This window comes from Colossoma macropomum, unplaced genomic scaffold, assembly GCF_904425465.1.
Source record: "Colossoma macropomum unplaced genomic scaffold, Colossoma_macropomum, whole genome shotgun sequence".
Lineage (NCBI taxonomy): Eukaryota > Metazoa > Chordata > Actinopteri > Characiformes > Serrasalmidae > Colossoma > Colossoma macropomum.
Window position 1 is genome coordinate 7,641,683 of NW_023494787.1, and position 27,830 is coordinate 7,669,512.

Consider the following 27,830-nt stretch of genomic DNA (forward strand, 5'->3'; position numbering starts at 1 on the left):
TTTTCAGAGAAGTATATTTTAAACATTTGTCAGCCTAGCCTGTTTAGCAATAAGAGCAACAAGAGCTCTGCCTTCTTGGTCACATTCTTAACAACACGTCCTTAGAAACACAGCCATATTAAGGCTCACATTTCTAAGTAGCAAAGTATAACATAACGGCAAATTTGAGCAAAACTAATGTTTTACAGTTCTGTATCTGAATAGTGATTTCAGTATTTGAAAATAACGGCATCTCAAATGGTTAACTGAGTACTCAAGTACCCACACAGATCCCTAAGTGCCACCAAGACTCAGGTTCGAATTAGTTAACAACTGGAAGCCTTTGATCACACACGTAGACGTCACTCCTGACACTATGTGTCACTCCAGTTGTCTGCAAACGCACAAAAGTACAGTGTGTAGAGTTCTCTTACAAGTGTGTTTAGGTGCTCAAGAATGAGCAGCAACAAAAACTCTCAAAAAAGTGCAGACATAGGGCTAACGTTTGACGCACTGGACTGCTATGGGAACTCGCTATGACTATGCTGGAAGGAAAAATGTGCAAAAATATAAGTATATATCTAAAAGAACAAAAAATTAAACAATCATAAGCATGTGTCAAATAGTGAATAAATGCGTGTGATAATACATGCACGGCAATTCGAAGCAAGGGAAGGGTCAGTGTGTGGTTCAAAAGAAATTGCATGTGTGTGTGATTGCATGTGAATGCATTTGTTCAATCTTGCAGGAGGAAGTTGTACTTCCCGAAGTCATTGTCACTCGGAGTGATCAGCATGTCGGCTCGAGCTTTGTCCAACCTCCTTCGCAGGAAGTCCCGCCTGTCCCGCCACTCTTGAAGCTCCTCTTCACTGTGGGCAAAGTCACAGCTCACACCTTCATCACAGCCGGTCTGCAACCTGTCAATCAGCCAAACCCAAAAAGAAAAGGAAAAGGTAAATGTTATGCTTCTAAAATTTGACTGGCTGAGCTACAGTTGAAACTCTTGGTAAAATGTAAAATACTCGTTATATGCATACATTTTAATTAAATTCATTAGTAAACTCATATTAATGCAGTTATTAGAAAAAAGATATTAAGAAATGTGTGGTTCATGTAAAAAATCCCTGAGAATGTGGAAGAAACACTGAGATGAACGAAGACCTCAAAAAGAAAAACTCTCAGAGCATAAAGACAAACCACTGAGGGGAACAAAGACTCAGAAAGAAAAACTCCTGAAGAGCATTTAAAAAACACAGAGAAGAACCAAAACCTTAAAAAGAGAAACTCCCTGAGCATTAGGTAGAACCACTGCAACAAACCAAGACTCAGAAGTAAAAATAAATGAGCATTTGGAACAACCATTCAGAGGAATCAAGACTCAAAAAGAATAAACTCCAAGAGCACAAGGAACAGCCACTGTGATGAACCAAGAGTCGAAAGGAGAAACTCTGAGCATTAGGAAGAACCACTGAAAGGAACCAAGACTCAGAAGGAAAAACTCCTTGAGCATGAAGAAATAACACTGAGAGGAACCAAGATTCAAGAAGTGGACCCATCCTCCTCTGGCACACACTGAACAGACGAATGACAACAGGAAAAGTACATGTTTTGAGTACTGTGAGAATAACTTAAATTTATTATTCTCACGCAGGGGTTGACTGGCAAGCTAATGTATATACGACACATACTACAACACTACAACTGATTGGCAGGTTGCTGTGACAGAAAGAGAAATATCCTGTTAAAAAAAAACAAACACACCATCTAAAACTCTAATAAAGCATCTACTTGCTGTCCTGAGAACCTCCAAATCTCCAAAACAAACACTTTACTGGCTTGTTAAGGCTTGTTAATCTAGTTATCATAAAACCTCCAGGTGTCTGGAGCTTTGTTTTGGATCTCAGAATTTCTAAAAGCCCAGGGGACATTAAGAGCGAGTACTAGTGTTATTAGCTGCACTTGGGCTTGTACTGTTTACATAATACATTAATGAGGCTGGCAGCTCACTGAAAACAAAAGGCGCTGCAAAACTAATTAATTCCCGTCTCAGCAGAGTTTTTCTAGCCATGGCAAATATACAGAAAGCTTTTGACTCTATATAATCCTTAGTATATCTTACAGTAATTTATACTGTACAGCCTGAATGACAGGATAACTGTCAGCAATACAATTTTAAGGAGCTAAAAATAAATATAAATATAATTTAACAACATTGGCTGATATAACTAAACACAGTTAAAATCTAAATAGACACCAGGAATTTTAGTTAGACAGTGCTTTTCTGACAGACATGCAAATAAACAGCAAAAATCCAAAGTCTTAAGTAATTAATACTGTAATAACTACAGACATTCTGATTTGGCTGATATAACTCACTGAGGTCAGCATAGAGGGCAAGTCCACTCTGCTCCCCGCTGTCTCCTCCCTCCTTTTGTACTATGAGTGGGCACTTATATGTAGGTGTGACACTTGTGAGTGGTCAGTGGAAGTTGGTGAGGGCATACAAGTGGCCTGTGAATGGCCACTCGTATGTAGGTGTGACACTTGTGGTCAGTGGATCTTGGCGAGGGCATGTTAAAAGGTAATGAAATGTGGCCTATTTTTTCCAAAAACTGTTTTGGGTGATAGATTTCTTAGCCTCGTAGCTCTAATGCAAAACCAAAGAAGCAAACTTCAGACACCAAACATGTCTTGGCTGACTGACTACAATCAGGTTAAGGAGGAACACTGGTCACATGTTTGTCTTTCACCAAACATCTGCTTTAAAAGAAGGTTTAGTTTAGTGAAAGGAGAGCAGGGTGTGTGTACCTGGGACAGAGAGCGAAGCAGTGGCCGGGGAAGCGGTGTATCCAGGTGAGGCTCTCCTCCTCCCCTGCTCCACTCAACACGCGGTCTTTGTGACGCTCGGAGGAGATGTGCTGCTGCCACTGGCGCTCGCTGTTACTGTGTTTACCACAGAGCCGGCAGTGGAACACATCCTTCAAGACAGAATGCAAATGTGAGGCATATGTACAGATAAAGTAGGTCAGATGAGTGGTATCCAACCCTGAGTTGTGTGTGCTGGATGCTGCAATAGAACAAAAGTTGAGCCCAGAAGGTACTCAGATACTGTGGCTGGGCACAAGCATAATGACATAATTCAAAAACAAGGGTGGAATATGTATTCTAACAAGTTTATGTCTCACAAGCTTTGCAAGTTTGTAGCAATACCCTTACATTGTTTTGATTGAACTGTCCAACGGAAAATTATCCAAACAGAATTGTGTTCTCTGTGGTGTCTAGTTAGATACAGAAAAGCAGGATCTCTCATTGGTTAAGCCTTTCAGAGCTGAACTGAGACACTTGCACATTAAATTAACCCAATAACACAATTAGGATCCGTCAGTAGAATCAACCAATCATGGTTTAATTTACAATTGGTGGGACCAACATTGTTAGAAAAAAAGTCACTCTACGCCTTCTGTCAAAGCATTCAGTCAGAAATTAAAAACAGTAGCCAGGGCTCTTTACCAAACGAGTCACTGTAAAACTGCAACATATGAAGTAAAATATCTTAATGTCAATATGTTTGTTACAAACTTCTAATAAAACATGGAATGTCTTTTAAAAACTGCAAAGGTCTGTTTTTATCCGGAACAGCCAGAACAATTTTACACAAAATGCACAGGTGCTAGCTTAATGCTAACATACTACACAAAATCCAATAGAAGTGCTAGCAGAAATTAGCATAATTGCTGATGTGGATTTTTCCTCTGACTGAGTTTTGACATCTATGGCCCAAAATCAAGGCCCAGCTCTAATGCAACAGAAGACAGTTTTCTTTACATGCTATGTGCTTTAGCACTTGGCAGCCCCGCTCTGTGAGCATGGTCTACAGCTTTGTGGCTGACCTGTAGTTGCTCTATAGCAACTCTGTGGAACTTACAGTTGATTGGGGTAGATCTAGCATGGTAATAACAGAACTCACTCACAGCAAAAGTGGCAGTTTCATGTTATTCTATGAAATTCTAGTGCCAATGTTTGTCTATAGAGATTGCATGGCTAAGCACTTGCATTGAAATCAATTCAGTTACACAAACACTTTAAGTCAATAATTGGGGGGGGGGGCAGCACACACCTACTTTTTGGCCATATGAATTATACATTAATAATGTCCTACATGTACCAAGACTTTTTAAGCCTAACCCACACCTGTTCTTGTCATTTCAGCTTTTGTAAAGGCACTTTACACTGTCAGGACAGTTTGTCAGGATAGTTTTCATGGTGTTACAACAATTCAGGATATTTTCAAAAATGTAACAATACTCACTATAGGTTCAGCGAAGTCTGTAGGCATGGTGATCTGTTTCTCCTCTACTGACTGAGACAGTGGAGCACCCTCAATTCGCTTGTTCGGATTGGCTGTTGACAGCCAAACGTCATAGACCTGCTGCAAGTCCCGCACTACAAAACAGATCATTCCCATTTTTCAAGTTATTTTTTAGGCAGCAATATTTATAACCTCAGAAATGCCTCCCTTGACTGTGCTGTGGTCAATCTAGCCATAAGAATTTTATATATATAATTCTTAATATAAGAAATATTGCAATGTACTGTATATCAGCTCTCTAATGACAATGTCTTACTGACTTGAAATACACAGCTAAAACATTAGTCATGTTTATGACCAGCTTCTGTTTTTATTTAATAGGCACCCTACAGTAATAAAATATATTACAGATGATGTTTAATGCTACTAAAATTCTAGTGGTACAGATAGACTTTACAAGTTAATGCAAGTGATAAACACATTACATAAGTAGAAAATACATGTGTAAATATATGTTAAATCTCACAGCCTGTATTCTTCATGTAGGTCCACAGCTCCCTCTCTTCATGGCTGTGTGCAAAAGAACAGTTCCCAATGTAGTGGCACCTTTTCTGCTTCAACACATGCACACAAATCTGCAGGACACAAACATTTCATCCTTAGAGTTACCAGAACATTAAAAAAAAACATTATTAAAAATATGTACTCACAGGCTCTAACAGTTCAGAGGGCTAGTTATAGGGAGAATGTGATTTATATAGCGCTACAACTACTAAATATAATCAATTAACTTATTATTATATTGACTATCTGACTAATTTAAATATTACGCCCTCTTCAGTTTGTCTCCATTTGCTGCCAGCATCATTCAAAGTTCCATCTCAATTGCAAACAACTTTTATGGTGCAAATAAACAACAGATACCATATCGCCCCCTATGCTTCCTGCAATGTAATGCAATCCATCAGAATGACAGCGTGTATCATACAAACCTAACACAGCATTACTAAGTATTGCTGCACAATATGGACATAAAATGCAATGTTGAATGTTGTAAAGACAACATGAGAACTATATATATTATAGTACAGAAATAGTGCATCATTGATTCTGAGTGTGCAGCAAATACAAATACTCCTTTTCTGTGTAACTGAACAGAAATCCATCCATATCCATAATATAATTAGTCATGCAGCCCTATTTTTTGACATTGTGACTGTAGCTGAATAAGCACTACAGCCCTAGTTTTACATTTCTTAAAGTGCTAAAGTGCGTAAATAATGGGCTGTTATGATACTCACATCGTACTGCTGGGGGTAGGTCTTTGCAAAGGGCAAAGGTCGTATGGCCACCCACTTTTCCCTGTCCTGTGACTTCACCAAAAGCACCTTCCGTTCTTTAGTCCAGCTAGAGAGAGAGAGAGAGAGAGAGAGAGAGAGAGAGAGAGAATGAATATGTTTGTGATAAGAGAGAACAAAAAACAAACCACAATATTCCCATTGCTTTGGCCACACATCAAATACTTACTCTTTAATATGCATCAAGGCTACAAGCAATTGTAGGTACACTGTACACGTACCTGTGTCTTGCTTTAGCACTGCAGTATTTCTGTGTTTTGTCCGGTTCGCTCATTAGCCCATCCTTCCAGCACTGACCACAGACAAACTTCATCATTAGCCGCAGGTCCTTTACCGCTAACACGTTTCCTGCTCCAGCGGCAACGGTTCCGCTGGACTGAACACCTCCCAGTTTTCCGTTCATCTCCGCCCCTTTACCCGCTCCCTCGCCTTTGGCTACAGCGCCATCGGTTTGAGAAGAGAGCAGGTTCCCTGGCTGAGGGAGAGATGGGGAGAGAGAAAGAGAGAGAAACAGCATTTTATTTATTTTGTGCTTTATATTAAATATTGCAGGACATTAAAGAAAATGCTAATTCTACTAGCTTAAAAAAATATCATGTTAGTGATGTCTTTGCTAATCATCAATATAAGCAATATAAACGCTACAGTCAGTTGCTGAAGTGCAGTGTAAGTGTATCAATATTACATTAATAGAATAAGGGCAGGATATATGAAAATATGTTATCAGTATCATGATACATAATGTCACACTACACTTATCTGAGTATATCATGTACCAGTACATTTGTTGGAAGAAGTATTTTAAATTTTAATGTTCATTTTGTGAAATATACAAAATTAATTTTCTCTATAATAATTCACAATCCCCACAAGGAGGTGCTATTAGCACTCAAGCAGCATTTTGCATTTTATAGCGCTTCTCTAAAAGAGATTAAACCCACACATGGACCATCACTAGCAGGATTTTGCGTAAAAGGCTTCGATCAACTGATTAAACAAGTGGAATCAGATGTGCTCCAGCTTGTTTGGAACAAACACCTGCAGCCCTGCCAGCCCTGTGTGGGTAAGACTGGACAGCTCTGCCCTAAAGCTAAGGCTCAGTTTTATTTATTTAATACAACATTGTGATAATATTGAAAACCATGCTTAAGGTTCGGTGATTATCATGATATAATTGTTATATATGTTATATAAATGCTATATGGGCATGCACATAATCCATATCCACATCTTCAAGCAACAGTACTGAAGGCTCTGTAGCAATGTGACTGAGCCTGTGGAGCAGATGGTGATCCGTCAAAGGAGAAACTCACTCTCTGTTTGTGCCAATACTTCTTAGACTCCTGCACGATTTCCTCATGAGTGGTGCCTGCACACACACAAACACACAAAGACTGTTGGAAATATATTGCACCCGAATGGCTTGTTTATCATGTAGGCTTATTGGATAATAACATATTGTTGTTCCCAAACTACATAAAAATGAAATATCTACAAATAAATGAAATATGTAATTTAACATTTAATTTAATTAAATCGTTGTTTTAAATGGTAATGCATGTGTGAGACAGTTTGAGAGAGTGAACACGTATGTGTGTACCTCTGTCTTTCTGCAGTATCCAGCACTCCAACTCAATGATGGAGTGCGCCAAAGAGCAGCTGTTCTCAAGTGGGCAGGAGTGACGCTGAGGACAAACATCAAACTGACAATGATAGTTCAGTGGCCTGATCTTATTGTAACAGTTACTGCTGCTCTTCACCACATGAACCAGACACCTGAGGAGAGAGAAGAACAAGAAAGAAAACAAAGATCAAGTAATAATTAAATAAAGCTGTTGTAACTTTGTTGTAGTTTAGGCACATGTGCTTCATGAGTCGGTATACAAAATATGAAATAGGAAAATACTGCGAGCATGAAAAAGTTTTAACTGCACTGACAAAAAAGAAAAAAAAAAAGAGACCAACTTGTTTTTGTCAAACTGATGGTGCGAGACCACATTGGAGCATAAGGTCGGACTCTCCTTATAGCGCTTACTGATGATCTTCGGCTTACAGTCAAAACACTCCTTCACACCCACACCCACACCCACACCCACACACACAAACACACACACAAGGGCAGAGAACACATGGCGTTAGTTAAATTCAAGTAAAGAACATTGTTTTCAGAAACAATCTGAAAGATTGACTTGTAAGACCACAGTACACAGTTCCACTGTGCATTGGTCAGTTTCGGATGATCTTAGCCCAGAGAAGTCAGCAGCGTTTCTGCTTGTTGGCATATATCTTCCGTAGTTCATAGCAAGTCATAGCCTAAACTTGCATTTGTGAGTGCAGAGACAAATAGCTTGTCAGTTTGTGTTTCTTAGTCCATATGGTGATCTCTATCACAGAAGTCATCCGTTTTTAATGCAGCGCCTTCTGAGGGATTAAAGTTCACAAGCATTCAGTTGTGGTTTCTGGCATTGCCTTACATGCACAAAGATTTCTCCGGTTTCCCTGAATCTTCTGAAGATTATATGCACCGGAGAGGGTGAAATACCAAAAATTCTTGCAATCACTCATTGAGGAATCTTGTTTTTAAACTGCTGGATTATTCACCTTGGTGAGTCTCAACCCATCTTTGCTCAAAAACACTCTTCCCTGGATAAATAAATGTTCTTAGTCTTAAACTGCTCATGTCCGATCTTTTTTGGAATATGATCATATATATCAATTTCAGAATGAGCTTACACTTACAAAAAAAAAAACAATGGTGTTTTAGGGTAAAACATAAAATCTAAATCTACATCTTTTCTTTGGACTGTTTCTGTTTAAATGCAGGTCAAAGTGGATTTACAAGTCACTGTTTACTGTGTTTATGTGCATTTCACTGTGCCAACTTTTTTGGAATTAGAGTTTGTATTTTACTACCATCTATAAGGAGCAAAGATGCATAAGTGAGTGAGAGAGAGAAAGGAGAGTGGAAGTCAGTGTATAGTAGTTTAGAGGCAATGCATAAGGAATAAAGATGTATGCGTGCATGTGTGTAATCACACATACCTCACAGAGGAACATGAACATGCCCTTGTGTGAATTGAGCAGTCTGAGGACACTAAGTGCCTGCCTCTGATTGGTGGAGAGTGGGTTAAAGAGCAGCTCTCTGGTCAGTAAGCCCCGTCTCTCCTGTGTCCACACATCAATCTCTTCCTGACAGTAGGCGAATGTGCAGGCTTCACCATATTTACAGTCCTGGCGTTCTAGAACCTCTACAAACACCAAAACAGAGTCAGAACATCATAATCTACAACATGAGATACATATGAACTACACAAAACTCAATGATCGCTTTGGTTAAAGCTATAAGAACTAGATTAGGTTTTTGCACTTAAGCATTATTTGATCTTATTTAGTTTTACCAAGAGGAGCTGTACTGTGATTTGTAAGATTTGACCATTGGCTGAGTCAATCAGTTAGATCTGGCTTAGGGCTGGGCAATATGTCAAAGAGTATCGTTATCCAAATGTGGTTGGGATGCGTTTTGCAAAAATTACATTTCATGTGTTTTTTTGCTGTCCAGATTATCAAAAAATAATCTGGATACAATCTGGAATTTGCCAAAAATCAGATTAGGGCTGGCAGCCTGAACAAGGTCAGAGAGATCATAATTAGTCCTGTTTAACTGGATTTAGTGCAGTCCAGTATGTGAAATATTGAAAAAAAAATCGTGATATTACATTTTTGCCATATCACCCATCCCTAATTCAACTAACCAATTACTTCAAATGACTTAACATCTCAGAGATAACCCAGATTGAAAGGCAAAGGCACGGATGTTCATGTCAGTGTTAAGACCACAGGACACACTCAACACACTGCAGATTCATACTGAATTAAAATCACTCCACCATTTTTACTTGCAGACTGTAAAAACTACATGCTGAGAGTTCAAACTGGATTAAAATGACTCCACAATAACTACAAAAACCAACATACACTGCAGATTCATATTTGATTAAAATCACTCCACAATTATCACTGTCTACGTGTAAAAACTACACATATTGTATATTCATACTGGATTAAAATCACTCCACAATTATTAGTCAGACTGTAAAAACTACCCATGCTGAGGATTCATACAGGATTAAAATCACTGCTCAATAATTACCATCAGATTACCATAATTATTAATTTCAGACTGTGAAAACTACACAATGAGGATTCACACTGGATTAGAAGTCACTCCACAATTATCACGGTAAAACTGTAAAACCACACGCACAGGCACACATGTGCACACGCGCACACACTGCAGATTAATACTGGATTAGAACCCCTCCACAATTATTAGTCAGACTGAAAACTACACACACACACACACACACACACACACACACACACACAATGCACTTTCACATTGGATTAAAAGCCTTTTTAGTTACAGTATTCCCCCAAACTAACCCACTTTCAACAGGTCTTTGGGCTTGATTTGAATTCTAAAGCTCTTGGTTTGAGATTTAATTTGAAAGTAAGTCACTTAACCACTTCACTGCTGTGACAGAGCTGAAAGTTTACCTTTGCACAGCACATAGGAACCCAAGAAGTTATTTCGAGTTGGGCGTGGTCGAACCCGTCTCCAGGGATTCGCTCCTTTTCTTCTGCACAGCAGAATGTCTTTCTTACAGCAATGACCCAAATCAACCTTGTACTCGCAATCCAGGACTCCTGGACCTGAGTGGAAGAGACAATATGAAATGAGATAATTTCATGGTTTTATGATGCAAATGCACCAGATTTGCCAAACGGCTAATTTTCACTTCTTACAGATAGATTTGGGCATGTTGCCCCAAACCATTACAACATGAAGATCACAATGAGTTAAGAGTTCAAACAAGCTCAATATTGTAATGCGGAATGCAATGAGGTAGAATTAAAAGCCAGGAAGTGCATTCTGAGTTTATGTAAATATCTGTAAGAGGAGTGATGAAATGGCTTGTTGGTTAACCACAAAGAATGAGGAAGAAAAAACAAAACAAAACAAAACAAAACAAACAATGGAATTCAATTGAAATTCACATAGGCTCTAGGTTTGCCATTGCTTGTTAGAGTTTTTTGCAATATGAGCCTTTTTAGGCCTTAACTCCACTGTTGTTTTGTTTTTTGGATGAATTCTCAGCAGCAGCTAATTGACATGAATAAACAGACCATGCTCAGTAGATTATTTTTACTCCAGCATGAATCCACACAACAATCTTATGAAGGACTTTATACTATGCACATATGTATGTATGTAGTGTTCACGAATCAAACTGAGCGCATTTTGCTTTCAACTGAGCTGTCAGTTCACACTGAATATATAAATATTCCTGATCGATTGGCTTACATGACATCTGATCACATGTGAAATCTGGGATTTGAAAAGTCAAATCAAATTGGAGCAACTGATTCATTTTGCTCAAAAGTTTTGAATGATTTGGAACCACTAATAATCAGCCCTGCATAATGGTATTTAGTGCAGTGCAATATGCTGTTTTTTGCTTGTTCCAATTTACGAAGCGTCAGAAAAACTTAATATTGTGATGCATACTGTGTACTGTGAAAATGTCTTGAACTGTTAAGCTGTATTGCCTACCTCTATTCTAGCAAACATCAGCTAGAGTAGCTAGACTGGTTAGTGGTGAAGCAGTGCTACCGCTGAGCTCTCAATCACAGTCTGATCAATTACTGTCCTAGCAAGTAACATAAAACGCTACTCTGTGGAGTCTTGCCTAATCTGGCAACCTTGACCAGGTTGCTGAGACTCTGTGAATGTGTCAGTGATAAGCAGTGCAGGTGAGCAGAGCAAACCATGTCTTTCTAACCAAACTCTTAAAAACTGAGAACAGCTTTTTTTTTTCAGCTCAACGGAGGTGCAGTCTGTCTCTTTTGTTCCAGATGAACAGCTTGCCAATCAGCACTCCCTTATTTACTCTCTGAGATAAATACAGCGGACAACATGCTATCTAGAGCAGTAATACAAAGCATTTGGACTGTATCCATCCCCTAAAACCGACTATAACCGATATGTCAGGCATTTAGGAATGAACTACCGCCAAAGATATTATTGTAACTTTGAAAGGAAAGGACCATTTGACTGACTTACAAAAAAAGGCTAACCATAAACTGCTGTTTTCGTGTGACTTACACGAAAACATATTTATATACAACCCTATTTTCAAAAAAGTTGTGACCCTGTGCAGAATGTAAGTAAAAATAAGATGCAGTGATATGCAAATCATGTAAACCATATTTTTAAAGGAAAATACTACAAAGACAACATATCAAATGTTGAAACTGTGAAATTTTATTGTTTTTTTGAAAAATATATGCCTATTTTGAATTTGATGCCAACAACACGTTGCAAAAAAGTTGGGATGGGGGTGTGTTTACCACGGTGTTTCATCACCTCTTCTTTTAACAACACTTTGTAAGCGTTTAGGAACTGAGGAGACACTGCTGTCGTTTTGAAAGTGAAATGTTTTTCCATTCTTGCTTGATATGGGATTTCAGCTGCTCAACATTTCAGGGTCTCCTTTGTTGTATTTTTCATTTCAGAATGCTCCAAATGTTATCAGTGGTGACCAGTCTGGACTGCAGGCAGGCCAGATTAGCAACTGGAGGCTTTTAATACAGAGCCATGCTGATGTAATACATGCAGAATGTGGTTTGGCATTGTCTTGCATCGAAATAATCAAGGCCTTCTCTGAAAAAGACGTCATCCGGATGGCAGCATATGTTGCCAAAACCTGTATCTATTGTTTAGCATTAATGGTGCCTTCACAGATGTGCATGTCACCCATGCCATGTGCACTAATGCACCCCTACACCATCATGAATACTGGCTTTTGAACTGTGCACTGATAACAAGCTGAGTGGTTTTTAGCCCGGAGGACACAGCGTCCATGATTTCCAAAAAGAATTTTAAACGTTGCTTTGTCAGACCACAGGACACTTTTCCACTTCACCGCAGTCCATTTTAAATGAGCTCAGGCCCAGAGAACGTGGCAGCATTTCTAGATCCTGTTTATATATGGTTTCTTCTTTGAGTTTTAGAGGCTTAACTTGCATTTGTGGATGCAGCAATGAACTGTTTTCACAGACAGTGTTTTTCAGAAGTGTTCCTGAGCCCATGCAGTGATTTCCACTACAGAATCGTGTCTGTTTTTAATTCAGTGCTGCCTGAGGGCCCAAAGATCATGGCCAGCCAGTATTGGCTTTCGGCCTTTTCCCTTGCATACAGAGATTTCTCTGGATTTTCTAAACCTTTAATGATATTATGTACCGTAGATGATGAAATCCTCAAGTTCTTTGCTATTTTACATTGAGAAACGTTATTCTTAAATTCTTGAATATTTGCCTGTGTAGCCTTTCACAGAGTGGTGAACCCCTCCCCATCTTTACTTCTAAAAGACTCAACCTCTCTCAGATGTTCTTTTTATACCCAATCATGTTACTGACCTGTTGCCAATTAACCACCAGGTGTTTCTTTTAGCATTACACAACTTGACCAGTCTTTTGTTGCCCGGCCTCCAACTTTTTTGGAATGTGTTGTTGGCATCAAACTCAAAATGGGCAAATATTTTTCAAAAACAATAAAACTTCTCAGTTTCAACATTTGATGAGTTGTCTTTGTAATATTTTCAGTGAAATATAGGGTTTAAATGATTTGCACATCATTGCATTTTGTTTCTATTTACATTTTGCACAGCGTCCCAACTTTTTTGAAAATGGGGTTGTATATACACACATATATATATATATATATATATGGGGATGCATGTGCTTTCAAAAAATGTGTGAAAGGCCTGGTTATTCGAACTGCTTTTCCATTTTATAATATTTTAATTATTTTATGGAATATATTTGTTACAACCCTAAACATATCACAAAGAATAAAACAATGGGGCGTGCACGGGAGTGTGTGTAGTTTACCTATTCGTGTAAAACAGGCAGAACAAGCTTGGGCAAAGTCATGTGTGTGTTCAAGAGGATTTTTGGACAGCTGAGACAGAGTGGATGCCACCCGGCCATTCTGCTGAAACAAACACAGGCACAAAAACAAACATGTGCACATGTTCAGATGGAGAAAAAAAGGAAATAAATATATAAATAAAATCGATTCTTATCTGAAGAGCACAACAGTGAAGTTACACAATAATACACACAGCACAGCATCATTTGACTTAAAAGAGGAAAGAACAGGACTCACTGTAGAGTTGATGCAATCTGTTGAGCTTTTAATCTTTACTGGAGGAAAAAAACTGTGAGAGACTTTACCACCTGAGCAGCGGAGAGAAAAGGACGAAAGAGAGAAAGAAAAGAGAAGAAAGTTTGATTACGTACTACAAATGACACTACTAACATCCAGGTCCATATGTAATGGAGGGGTGGGGGTGTTGGGCAAAGCATTCTGGGGCATAGCCAGCAGGCAGTGCAGTGCAGTATGGTATGATACGGTTAAAAAAAAATATTATCACGCATTTTGTCATCACTTCAATAGCCAAGTCGTACTGTTCTTGAGTACCTGTACCGGTACCAAGTGTGCTGAACCGAAACGTAAAGATGGCAATCAGTCAAATGAGAGATCAGAGCCGATCAAGGCATATTTTAAGGGATCGGTATCTACCATGTTAAGTCTGATATAATTCAAGTACTTATATATGGGCCTATACATTTTTGAGCTCTGAACAGACATTATCCACAACTTGCAGCAATGCGTCTAGAATCTCTGCGTTAACGTGGTTTTGACAACGCGAAGCAGGGTGAAATTCCTGTAACAACCTTGAGTGGCTTACAGCTCTTACAAAATGGAGAAACTATGGTGCTTTAATACATAATTTGAGTGCAGGCAAATGTGTACAATGTTGTATTAAAAAATAAATAAATGTTACGAATGTCATAAAGAAATGTTCTAAATATCTTTTTTTTTTTAAATAGCAGGATGTGTGTGTAGTATATACAATAAAAAATAATTAAAACTAAAGTAAAAAGTTGTATACATAATGATGCTAGAGTTGAGAACCCTGCCATGGAGCACTGACCTTTACCAAGAGCTGTGAAACTGCTCCAGCATAAAATACAGTATGGAACATGCTACTAATACCTGTACTGTACCAACATGAAAAACCATGATAACATAATATGCTGTATCATATAATCATTATGTACGTGCCACATCAGTCATTGTATAAAGTGCTTAATGTGGAAAAACCTTTACTTTATTAACAGCCCCTCTTCACCAAAAAACACCTGCAATGATAATGCTGATTTCTGCAAGCAGGAATGTGGGGTTTCCATACTGGGTTCCACACTGGCTCTAGTCTACACAGACTTTGGACAAACAAAACTTTTAACAATAGCACTGTTTTGACAACCGACTGCCAGTACACTCTATGCAGTTATGTAATTCTCCAAGACCAGGAGGTTGTGTCACAAAGCACGATAATTTAAATGGCCACTCCAGCCAAAATAAACAAAAAAAGTTACATCCACTGTAAACATGCCACCTCATCTCAAAAGCAAGACCTTCTGGTTAAAAAGCTCTTGGAAAAAAAACACCATTCTAATGCCTCCTGAAGATAAAAGTAAATTGTGAACTGCTTTGGTGTTGATACTTGGGGCCAGGCTGTTTGATTTATTTTTTTATTTTTAATTCTTTCTTGCTTCTGAATTATTCCTTTAACAAAGAAGTAAGTTTAACAACCAACTGCAGTCAGTGTTCTATCACTGAAGCTAGCTAAAACAGTTGTATTTTTTACCATACAATTTCCCAGTATTTAAGTACTACAATACCCCAAAACGCAAGTTTCTCCTGCCTTCAAGATATAACAGAAGTGGGTTTTTACACTTTTAAGAGGAAACTCTCACGGTTGCAACTACTGTGGCACTACTATAGATCTTATTATTGGACAGACTTGACTTTTAGCTGGTTAACCTGGAATTCCTTGTTCATGAAAAACCCCCAGAAACACTGAACAGTTCTAAACACTCACCTGGCAGGGTGAATTCAGAGAGCGAGTCCAGCCCCTCTCCTCCCACCACTAGAGGGGACCGCTGAGCCACAGAGCCCTGCTGGGGGGCCTCCAATGGGGAAAACGAGTCCAGTGCATCAAGTGGCCTGCTGGGAGGGGCAGGGTCACGGTTTGGCTCAGAGAAAGTGTCGAGAGTGTTCAGCTGATTTACAGCAGACGGAAAAAATGCAGGAGGAAGATGGGGAGAGGGCGCAGGGAGGAGAGGAGGGAAGGACGGACCCAAACCCATCACACCACCTGCAGGAACGTGAGTGGGAACTACGCTGCCTTTAGAGGAAGTCTGACAGAGAGAAAGAGATAGAAAGAGAAAAAGAGAGAAAGAGAGTGAGAGTGAAAACGGCATTATCAGTAATCTGTAAACCTTGAAGAAAAAAAATTGTAGACAGTACATGGCACTGCAACCACAGTGTGTCTGTGGGGGTTGGAGAGGTTGGACTGACATGGACTTTAGTTATGGGTTTTTGTTTAACCTTTTCCTCTACTTTTTTTCTCCACAAAAGGTTAAGATGCATGTCTAGCAATAATAATAGCGCTAACAATAGAAACAAAAAAGTAGAAAGAAGTATAATAGTAATAACAACAACAACAACAACAACATCACTTTTACATTTGTTCATTTTGAGACAATCTATACTAAAGCGGACACAAGAGGACATACAGCCATAGTGTGTGAGCTGAAGCTTAATGTTTGTGAAATAAAAGAGCATAATAAAAGTGCATTTTAGGGAAACTTGTGATTATAGAATATCATTTTTAATTTGGCCACAAAACTATAATTAATCTTGTAATTAATAACAGAACTGCAAATGTTGCGACTGTTTACCATTCAGGCTTAGCCTGATGTCTTCTTCTCTGAAGCTGTTTGAAATGGCTCATTTTGCCTGACGCATGAAAGCCGAGACATTATTTTACAGAGGTGTTTTTCCGCAAACCTGAAGCTGTTTTGTCTGATGTCTATAACCTGGCACTGTAGTCAGAGTATGTCATAAAATGTGCACTGTACCATACAGGTGGCTTTTTGTACAGCATTGAGCATGTAAAACCTGTGTGCACTTACCAATTCAAATTCCTTGTATGTGTAAGGTTATGTTCACACAGCAGGTAAAAGTGGCCCAAATCTGATCTTCTTACCAAATCCAATTTTTTTTTGTTTGGCTGTTCATATTATCTTTTAAATGTGACATGTATGCAACATCAGTCTGAACAGATCATGCTCCTGAACTGACCCATATGCGCAAAAGAACAATGCTTCATGTTGCTTCACGTGGCTCATCCAGAGGTAAAAAATGAGCAAACGCCAGTCGCTCCCGGAGCTTTCAGTTTCATCTTCGCCAGCATAACAGGAGCGATTATGAAGCTTCACTGACTTACAGCTGGGCTCATCACCAAGAATGCGTTCAAGCTCGCCGTAAAAAGGGCGCGGTCACTTCTTTGGTTTGTGTCCTCGGATTCTTTAAACTTTCAGACTTTAACTGGTCTTTGACGCTGCAGCCTGCAGTGGTTGCGATGAGTCTCTTCTAATTTTTGTACAGAAATATCACCCCAAATGTTCATGAGGTCTCAGTAGCGCGAAATTGTGACGAATGTCGAGTTGGATTGATGTAAAAACCGCCTAAATTTCGATCTGACTGTTCAGACTGAGTCACAATACCGCAGATCGGATACGGATCGGATTTCAGTACCACATACGAAAGCGTCTCAAATCGGAATTGAAAATGTAAGATTCAATGCGTTTTTGCTGTTTACACTGACACACAGATACATATCTGTGTCACATATGAAGAAAAAAATCGGATTTGGGCCACTTTTACCTGCTGTATAAACGTAGCCTAACAGACATGGTGAAATAAAGTGGGGTTTTCATTTTGATGACCAAAGTTTCATCTTTGAGAGATGTGTGTGCGTGAAACCCATTTAAGCGGATTTCAGTACAGCCTGTTGCTTGACTTACATAACCATGATTTATGTATGCTTACAGGAGGTATATAGGAATTTATTTTATAGTTTTCTCAGCTGTAGAAGGAGTTTATGTTACCCTAAACATTTGCGTGGACGTTCTTTGCAAGAGTTAGATAAGGGGTCAACTCCTTACAGTTTCCCAGGCTCTATGCTTCTGTTATCTGTCCTGAGGCCTAGCTAGCTGACAAGGGGCTACTGTGATTTATTGTTTAGTGGCCTTGAGGGTGCAGACACAAAAGTTTCTAGAAGAGACCAGGTGGCTAAAGACTTTTCTGACCATATAAGAGCTTCCTTCCTTTTCATTTATTATGCATATATGTTAACACTCATGTTCATGCATATCGCAATTAGTTGTAACCAATGGATTGTATCTTCTTTGTTCTCTGTTAACCAATGACAAGTAGCACCTTACTTGGGGGATATATAACCTTTGTAACTTTGGTCTTTCTTTGGAGATCTCTGGTACTTTCCAGGAGCTTTTCCCAGCTATGAGTTTTAATAAATATATTACTTTGGAGCATTAACTGTGACTCTGAGACTTCACTGTTTTCTGGTTTATTTAGTTATTTTCCACAACAAAAGCAATCCCACATTCAGATTCTGAATTCAACCTCCTAAATTCACAAGCCAAGCTGGGTGAGCAAGTGTACAAACTTCAAAACTCACTCACCTGTGGAAGCTCCTCCTGCTTGGAAACGCATGAGTCCAGCAGAGTATCCAGCTCATCTCCCATCAGCTCACAGTCTCCTAGTGGTTCTGAAACAGGAACTGAAAGAGACACATCCAGGGGGTCCAGCACAGCTGCCCTGGACACCAGGGGATCCTCAGAGGCATCACTCACAGGAACCGGAGCAGGTAGGACAGGGGATACACACTCAGGCAGGCCAACTAAGAGAGACAGTTTTAAAAAACACTGTTAAATGTTTTAATCCGATGATTAGTGAGGGGCTGCTGGTAAGCAAAAAGCAGGTCTTGGATCATTTTACAAAACTACCTCCAGCTCACTGGAATCACAGCAAGTGAGAAATGACAGACGGGGTTGCTCTCACATCAGGAGCCAAGTTTTCTCTTCTGTTTGAGGCCACTCATGTTACTGCATGTGGGTGTGTAGGCTGTACAGCTTCCGACAAGAAAGGTTACCATATATTCAGCACTGTTTTGGGACGGTGAAAGGCTTGTGCTTTGACAGTGATTATTTCCTCTGTTCTAGGCTGCCTCTTCCAGATGTCAACACTGGCAAAGCAGTAGTACTATTGGTCAAAGATGCAAATTTGTCAAATGTCACCAAAGTTTCACAGTCAACATTTATTACATTTATTAACTCCGGAAGCCTGCAACGTGAAATCGCTTGTTGCACTGAAATGAAGTTAATGCCATTGGTAGCAAATGCATGTGTGACAGGGCTTTAAGAACAGGCTGAAAATGTGGTCTTAGGTTAACATGTTAATGCTTGGTTTCAGTTTTTTTACAGCTTTCCACACCGAGAGAAGACATTATTTGAAACAAAAGCTCTCTAGCCACATGCTAACATGCTTGTCACAACAATACAATACATTGTGATATAATTTGATACGATATGTTGTAACATCCATACAAACAGTTGACAAAATTATATGGTTAAAAGTACCTGTTTCAAGTTTTGCATGAATAGGGAAAGGGAACAAAATGGTGGTAGGAATAAACAGATAGTAGACACTAGGGACCTCAAACGACCAGTGTCTTTGAGGAATGTACTGTACTAAACCATTTAAAATGTTCACCATTTCATACTTCAGATTGATTTGTTGCTTGTTGCTCAGTTGTAGCCACCTACTTCCATAGGAAATGACTGTCTGCCTGTTACTCTGTCAGCTGCTATTAGAATACAGTGTGAGATCTGTGTCAGAGTTTGTGACACACAATATAAATCAGCTGAGATCAGAATTGGCAGATTTTTTCCTCAAACCTTTCCTTTTATTTTGGCCAATCTGTGCTGTAATTTTATGATGCTAATAATCCGAGGCAGGCAAATACACTCGTGCTGTAACTGAATGCTGCTGCTACACCTATACCAAATTGTTGCAGCATAATTATACATGACATTTTGTACTAAATAGCCACTTTCAATGTAGAACTTACTTTGATTCATGTTATTTAAATCGGCAATTGCTTTAAAATTGAAAGATTTCAATGCCAGACTGGGTTATTATATAGCAAATAATGTGTATATTTATAGAACATAAATATATAATATATAATAGTTTGGTTAGTAAAAAGTTCTAGAAATGAGCTAGTGTGTTTCATGTGTACATTTACCCCTTTGGAAGGAAGGAAGGAAGGAAGGAAAGAACGAATGAAGGAATGAACGAAGGAAGGAACGAACGAACGAACGAAGGAAGGAACGAAGGAATCAGCCATAGGCCAATTTGGCTGTAAAGAAACTGAAATCAGAATTGGCCATAAAAAGAATTATGATTGGTGCATCCCCAGTCAGAGTATAAGCTATATTTTACCACCAAGTCTAGTTGGGGTTAATGCGAATTGAGGCAACATCCTAAAGAAAATCACAAGTTCACAATTACAAAAGGACATAAAAACAAAGGGCAAGAAAACAAATGGACAGAACATAACATGAAACAAATAAACAAAATGAATGAATAACAAATAAACTACATAACTGGGCTAATTTGTATCTCCAATAGTCCTAATTATCCATGTTTTAAATAAGAAACGAAACTTCTAAAAACAATTACACACCTGCGACATCACACAAGCTGTCCAGCCCATTAGGCATCTGTGAGAGAGGGAAAAAAGTAAAAAGTAAAAAGAAAATGTACATACATACAAAAAAAAACAAAAAAAAAGCCTCACCTGCTCTAGAGGAGGTAGACTGTCCCCACTGCCATCAGCAACAGGCTGCGCAGCACAACAGGAAAGAAGTGGTCAGACTGCACATCCTACACTACACTAAATTACATACAGAGAGGCATCCAAGGCCCCAGTCAAACCTCTGAACAAGCCTACTCATAACGGTTTTCCACATTTTAGAGTAACAGTGAAGGTACTAAAACTATATTAAATATTATATGTAATTTTACAGTCACTAAATTAAGTGAACATATCTTCCACCTTAGATTCTTCAGAGAAGCCCTGCCCTCCCTTATTGGGGTGGCTGCTGGAATTACTTGTTGGGGAGGCACTCCAAAAAAAAAACAGCTTATTTTTTATTTAAAAGTTCTGACTGACTTTATAATCATCTCAACACATTTCAAGCACTGAAGCAACAAATACAGCCATTTTATTTATTATCAAAAACAACCAGGGAATCTTTTTTTTATAGGAAACAATAATGGCAAAATAGAACTTTTCTTTGGGGTCTATTTTGCTTTACAACACCCTACACAGTTTCTGCCATCAATTAATAAAAAAAATGTTTCTTAAAATTATTGTAAAACAAAAATTCAGACGTTTGGTTCCCATCACCACTACTGTTGAATATGTGAACGGGAAATCTGTCTCAGCACGGAATGTTTTAACTAGTATTTCATCATGAATTAAATCAAATAATAAAAATAGCGTTTTTTTATACGGTCCTCTGTTGAATTTCCTTGATTTGCATGGCTTATTTCAGTGTATTTTGCTGCATGATGCAGCACAGAAAAAAAATCAGCACCGGGTCTATTCTCTTAATACTGCGCCACTTCAGTGCAACGTCCGGGACGCTCTGCTGCTTCACACGTGCAGCTGGTGTGAAAGCGCTGACCAGTTAACATGGGCACCGAATTGAAAAGCAAGACTTTCCGTGTGGCTCACGCCACGCAGACGCAGTATGTGTGAATCGGGCCTTGGTAAACGGAATATGGTCTCTTCAAATGGACCGCACTTGTTTACCTGTAGCTTCTTTAAATATACAAATATGATTCGATTTAATATGAAGAGCAAACTTGTTATCTTATAGTAAAAGCAACAAACTCCCTTATAACAAAAACAGGCTTGGCAGTGGATATCACTGCCTCCTGTTTAAGTTTTGTGCAGTGCGTTACAGTTACAATAACGTCACTGACCTGCAGGCCGACGTAGGCTTTGCGGGTTTTCAAGTCCAGTTTGTTGGCCAGCTCCTGAGCAAGTTCACTCACTTTCTTATCCTGATGAACACACATGGTCAGAAAGAACACAGTTTCAGTTACATTCATCAGAATTATATAGCAATGAACTGTTTGGAAATGTAAGAACATTAGAATAAACTATGCTAAAATCTACTGACTTTTTCGTATGCTACCCCACCCCACATTGGCAGCTGCTCATCGCATGAGTATTGCATGGCTAACAAATGGCCCAAGAGTACTTGTAAGCCTTTTTAAATGAACAAACGTTCAAGGCGAATTCCACTCAATTCAATTTTCAATTTTTTCCATTCAATTTTTCTACGTTTTTGCATAATTAAATTATTAAGATGTAAGCAAAGTCATTTAAAGTGGTTTGATGTAAAATGCTCCATTTTAAAGAAACTTTCCAAGTCAGGATTGCTCACAGAGGAGTGTGATTGGAACCACCTGTCTAGAGGTTAATGTCTCTAAAAGCTCTATCAACTATCTAAAACTGCGTTTACACTGTTTTACTACCTCAGTAACTGCTGTGTATATGTATGTTATCTGACTACATAACTTACAGATCACAGCATGTTTAATATGTCTGCACCTTATTCCACTACCTCATGTCCAGAAATCTGTGCTGTGTCGGTGCTGCACTGTCCTGTCTGTTTACTGTGTCTAATGTCTGTTTAATTTATCGTATTTATTGTATTGTTTCTAGCTTATTTTTTGTTTGCACACTGTCTGCACGTTCGCACTTTGTAATTTTGTACTTTTGTTCCTTGTTGCACCGTGTTGTTCCTGGAGGAACATAATTTCACTCCACTGTGTACTTGTACATAGATGGAATGACAATAAAAGCCTCTTGACTTGACTTGACAGACATTTACTACTCAAAATACTTATAAACACTCTGCAAGACATTGTTTTACTATAATTTTGATATGGCTTTTGTCTAAATCCATTTATGGTGGAGTGGTACATGCAAAGTGATCTAAAGTCATTTGGATAGTAAATACAATAGCATCTTATTTTATTTAAAATTTGCATTGCTGACATCATCGTAGTGGTTCCTATCATCATCACTGTAAAGAAATCTGAATTGGTGAGTTTCTCTACAATGAACCATTTCACATCAAACCACTCTGAATGACTGAATTATGCAGACATTCGTAGAATTCCTCTTTAAGAAGTTGTTAAAAACATTCCTCCCCTCCCCTATAAGTCACTGTTTCTGACATACAAGGTTTTCTTATGACAAAGCAATTCGCGTTTTTCCACTGCTGATCTTGAAAAGATATTAGCAAAACGAGCAGAAGTCTGTTCCTTTAATATGATATCAGGTTTTGTGTTATTCACATGTTATTAAATGTTTCTGTGACCATATGTATCTTGTGAATGTGTTTACCTGTGGTGAAGTGAGCAAGCAGGTGGTGCTGCACTCGTAAGCCTCCTTATATTTGCCCAGCTCCTTCAGACAGACTGCTTTTCTGTATAACGCCCTACCACTGTCCTTAGACACACTCAGCGCACCGTCACAGTCCCTCACGCCCAACTCAAACTCACCCTGAGACACACACACACACACACACACACACACACACACATACACACACACATACACCCACACACAATCAGGTCAAACAAACTGAAAAAAAGGAACAATTTCAAAACCAAAACATGAACAGAGTTCACGGCTATACTATGTAAGTTATGAGCATTTGGAGACTTCTCTGGAGGAAATGTGTAATTGCTTGCAACGTGCAGAAGAACATTTTGTAACGTTGGTTGTGCTTTTCACCCCTTCCAAGAGCGGATGAATCTGATGTTTGCGAGTGCAATGAAAGAGTATTCAAAAAAGAAATGAGTCTCAACTTGGTGAAGGATGGGTCTTCTGAGAATCTAAGTGAATAATCCACTATGCTATCATGTCTTCATCATGTTTTAGCATGTTAGTTTTTTTCTTCTTGACTCTGTAATCCTAATTCTCTCGAAACAAAAAAATGTTAACATTGTGAAGCCTCAATGTTTATCCAAAGTATGGTGCTAGTCCATACTTGTGCATTACAGTGCTGCAGAGCATGGACACCAGAAACAGTGTACTGAGGTTAGAAAGATAAAAAAAACCCAAATAAACAGCTAAAGTAAGAATCTGGCAACATCAGTTATATTATTAAGGATATGAATAAATTGGTCATTACCAAAAGCCATCATAATTCTAGCTATTTGTTTAGGAATTTGGACAATCTAACCTAAATACCTAAATACTACAAACCTAAACAATACTTCATAATTACATTCTTACTTACTTGTGTCAACAGAGACAAAATAGAAAAACATTTCCAAAGCTTGAGACTCACTTGCATATAGTCCACTTAGAATTCAAGTTTTGCAGCCACCACAAGAGCACCCAAGCCATCTACTCACCATGTTATGAAGTGCTGCGGCTCTGTTCACATAAAGACTCTCCAGTAATGCCACAGGAACCTTCAGACCCTCAGCCTGGGCGTAGCGTGCTACGCTAATGCCCTCACTGAAGTGGCCGCGGGCCAGCGTCCACTCCCCCTCACGAAACGCTGCGTTGCCCTCGTCCAATAGGTTGCACACCAGCTGCATCAAGAAGCCCTGAAAGGTGGGAGGAAGAAAAGAGTGAGGAATGGACGAAAGGAGGAACAGAGCAACCTTCTATTCAAGGAGACTGATAGTCTATCGCTGCAGTGTTAAAATGAATGAAAGCATTTGTGAATGCTCAACAATGTTATAGGTTGTTTTATATACAGTTGAATGAAAAAGAAAAAGTTTGAACTCAACAAAGTTCTGAAATCAACAAAATTTTATAATTTGATAGGTCAATTCGTTGATGTAACTAGTTTATTTGTTGATCTTCTAAGTGAAAATATGTTAACAAATCCTTTACAGAGAACAAACTTTTAACTTTAGTGCACAATTTCTATTTTTAATCAAACAAAACAAAGAATGTAAAATATGCTATAACTTTGGCACAGACTATATTTTATGTTTTTTTTCTGCCATATGTTAAATTCAGCAAATAAACAGCAATTATGTAAGCGTGTTCTTTGTAGAGGATGTGCTAACTTTCACTCAGAAAATCAATTAAATATTCGTCACTTATAACTATTACTACTACCAGTCAGAGTCTCGCAGGGCCAGACATGATCTCGTTACAAGATCATCTGAGGACAAACATGACAAATTCTGGGCTAAACGTGGTTAGAAATGTACATTTATTAGGATGAGAACAGAGTGAAGTTTCTAAACCAATCCACACTAACGAAGGCGGAGCTCAAAGTTGGGGCCGACGCTGTACTTGCCAACATTGGGCCTTATTCACCAACCGTTCTTACAGAGAAATTTCTTCTTAAAACCTACTCACTCAGTTTTTATGAAGCTTCTGACATTCACCAATATTTTTTTATTTGGGATCTGTTCTTAGGTAAGAACAGAATCTACACATATTCAAGATGTGAACAATTCAGACTTTTTCATACGACTTTTCTCAAGGACAAAGAACAATGAGGCCCAATGTCCATTGGACAGCAAACCCAACCTTAGACAATGGGCATAACATAAGTTAGCATGGCGGTAAAGACTGTACAAATAACCTCAAATCAATCATGCAGATTACACTGCATGTGGAGCAAAATTAAACATTACCCCTTGCAAGAGAAAAACAGTTCAGTTAGCCAACAATAGCACTTTGCAAGCTAGTCTACTTGCATTATCATTTGTGCTTTGAACTCTAAGAAAGCTGGTACTAAAAAAGGGGACGTACCCTTGCTTGCGATGGATTTTAACACAATCCAGTGCCAAAGTTTTAACAAGCTGTCCCTAGATGTGTATTCTCATTACAAGAAAACATCTGGCCCTGTGAGACTACTATAGTCATAGACTCACAGTCACATTACAAGCTGCAAGAAAAGCATAAATGATGCTCGAGAGACTGAATGAGCAATGTGTGCAGGAGTGCAGTTCTACCTCATAGCCATCCGGGTCAGGGAAAGGCAGTGATGATCTGAAAAAAACAGAACACAAGAGATTTTATCCATCACACAAGTGCACACAAAAGCTAAGGTAACAGTTACACTGCTGATAGGCCATTACATAGAGGCATAACAGTACAGTCGGCCCACAATTTGATTCAATTCTCAATACTGGGTCCACGATTTGGTATTCTCACGACATTCTGAACAAAATTCAAAGAAAGAAAAATGATGACTATATCCATGTTGCTGGACAATTACTACTAGGTTGTGTGTTGTTGTTTGGTGTTGGCTATTTGCGAACTTTGGTGCTCGAATAATGCAACTGCATTTAATGCCATACTTAATACATTCATTTCCATGACAGACATGGTCACATTTTTGCATTGTGATATCAAAATGTCACACCAAAGCCATTAAAGTCTGTAGTATTTAAAATTATGCCTCGCTCCAACTGCAGAACGGATGGCTCTCTTACTGAATGAAGGCCAGGGCCCTCTGTATCTCCTCCTTGCGCTTCTGTCTCTCCATGTTCATGGCAGCTCATAGGGTAAAAGCCAGGTTCCTGTTAGAACCTGAGAGACCAAAAGAATGGAAACATATTAAAAGAAAAAAGCCACCACACTAGAAAACTACCATACTAAAAAAAAACCATATGAATCATATTAAAAGAAAGAAATCCCACTTACAGAAAGGATACAAAGGCCATATGACCAGAGAGTAAACAAAAGGAAGTCATGTTTAAATATTCTTCTTCTTCACAATCTGGGGTATTTCACAAAGCAGGATTTCTCAGTGTAGCCATATAGTTGAAATACAAAGTCAAGCTTGTCCAAAAAGCGCTGAGGGACATTCCTATTGGACAGTCCTCATCTTTGGGCTTAACTTATCTGGCTAACTGAGAAGTCCAGCTTTGGGGAATACCCCCCAGATCCTAGCCAAGCTGGCAGGGCATGTAAAGTGTAATGATGCGTTACCTGAAACACAATGTGACCTGAAACAAAATCTCAATCTAATCACTGCTGCCCGATGAAAGGGGTACAAACTCTTTACTCTCAACACTTTTTGTCAGTATTAGTAGTTCGCAGAGCCACTAGTTTGCAGAAGCAGAACAGCAGCTAAAGCTCCACAAGCTCCAATGATGAGACAAAGTATTTATTTCCTCTCCGGAAGAGTGAAAACAGCAGCAGGGTCACAGACTCGCTCACAGAAACAGTAACACTTCATCAAAGTAGCATTTCGGTTTAGGTCTACAAAATGAACGAGGCCATCCTTAAACTAGATAAAGCAATATATGGCAACTAATGGAACGTGTGCTACAAGTAAAGACAAGGATAAGACATATAATAATAACATTTAACAAGTAAATAAATGCCAGTTTGGAGGCAAAGAAACGAAAATAAAACTTCCAAGCTAAGCTAGCATATGAGGGGTTCAGCTGAGATTAACGGATTAAACAACATGACTCTGAACTCACCCGTGCTAAAGAAACGCTCTAGTGAAGTTAGGCACTTTAAAGTGCGGCTGCTTTTAATGTTTAATACTGAATTCTCTATAATAGTGAGAGTTTTTATGCTTCACTCCGAGTGCTAACTATGCGGAACATGTGTGGATCCTCTGCGCAGAGAGCCGTGGCTGCTCGGTCCTAGAGCCCGCCGGATTCGAGAAAGAAACAAGCAGCATTGCTTTGTGGCAAGTAACAGTCCCCATGCTGTGATCTATCGCAAGGGAATAAAATAACTGAGGGTCGTACCTAAAGGGCCCATGGAAAACTGAACTTTCCCACAGCCCATACAATAAACCGCAAAAAACAGCCTGCTTTGAATTCAGTGTTTTTGTGTCAAGGAAACCATCATATTTACATACATCTGCCTCTCCGCCCATTCATGCTGAAGTTATAAGGGGTGTTTCAGTCCGGGCTGTTGTTTGAATGAGGCAGGACGGCCATTCAGAACAGAATTTATTTATACATGTCAGTCTTAAATGCACAGTAACGAAAACAGCCTGTTTATTTGTAAGGGATAAAGTAGTCATAGTGAAATGATTTTTTTGGTATACATAAACCACACAAATTTAAAAGTAGACCTCACAATATAGAAAAC

The 27,830-nt window shown here is 38.9% G+C and overlaps 1 protein-coding gene across 2 annotated transcripts; it reads right to left on the minus strand.

Annotated features, from left to right (window-relative positions):
* zc3h7ba (zinc finger CCCH-type containing 7Ba) lies at positions 1–27,359 on the minus strand. Of its 2 annotated transcripts, none has more exons than XM_036566014.1 (23): positions 27,206–27,359; positions 26,207–26,303; positions 25,724–25,760; positions 24,155–24,352; positions 23,136–23,294; positions 21,701–21,781; positions 20,508–20,552; positions 20,394–20,430; positions 18,328–18,545; positions 15,660–15,978; positions 13,877–13,947; positions 13,600–13,699; positions 10,204–10,359; positions 8,689–8,894; positions 7,612–7,712; positions 7,247–7,422; positions 6,960–7,015; positions 5,868–6,121; positions 5,590–5,695; positions 4,815–4,923; positions 4,289–4,422; positions 2,788–2,957; positions 1–896 (listed from the first exon to the last, which is right to left on the minus strand). In XM_036566014.1, the coding sequence occupies exons 2-23, from the start codon at positions 26,263–26,265 to the stop codon at positions 716–718; spliced, it is 2,973 nt and encodes a 990-aa protein (XP_036421907.1). In that variant the 5' UTR covers positions 26,266–26,303; positions 27,206–27,359; the 3' UTR covers positions 1–715. The 2 variants fall into 2 exon arrangements, with proteins under 2 accessions (XP_036421907.1, XP_036421906.1); XM_036566013.1 differs by having other exon boundaries at positions 13,600–13,702.
* Between the last annotated feature and the right edge of the window lie 471 nt (positions 27,360–27,830).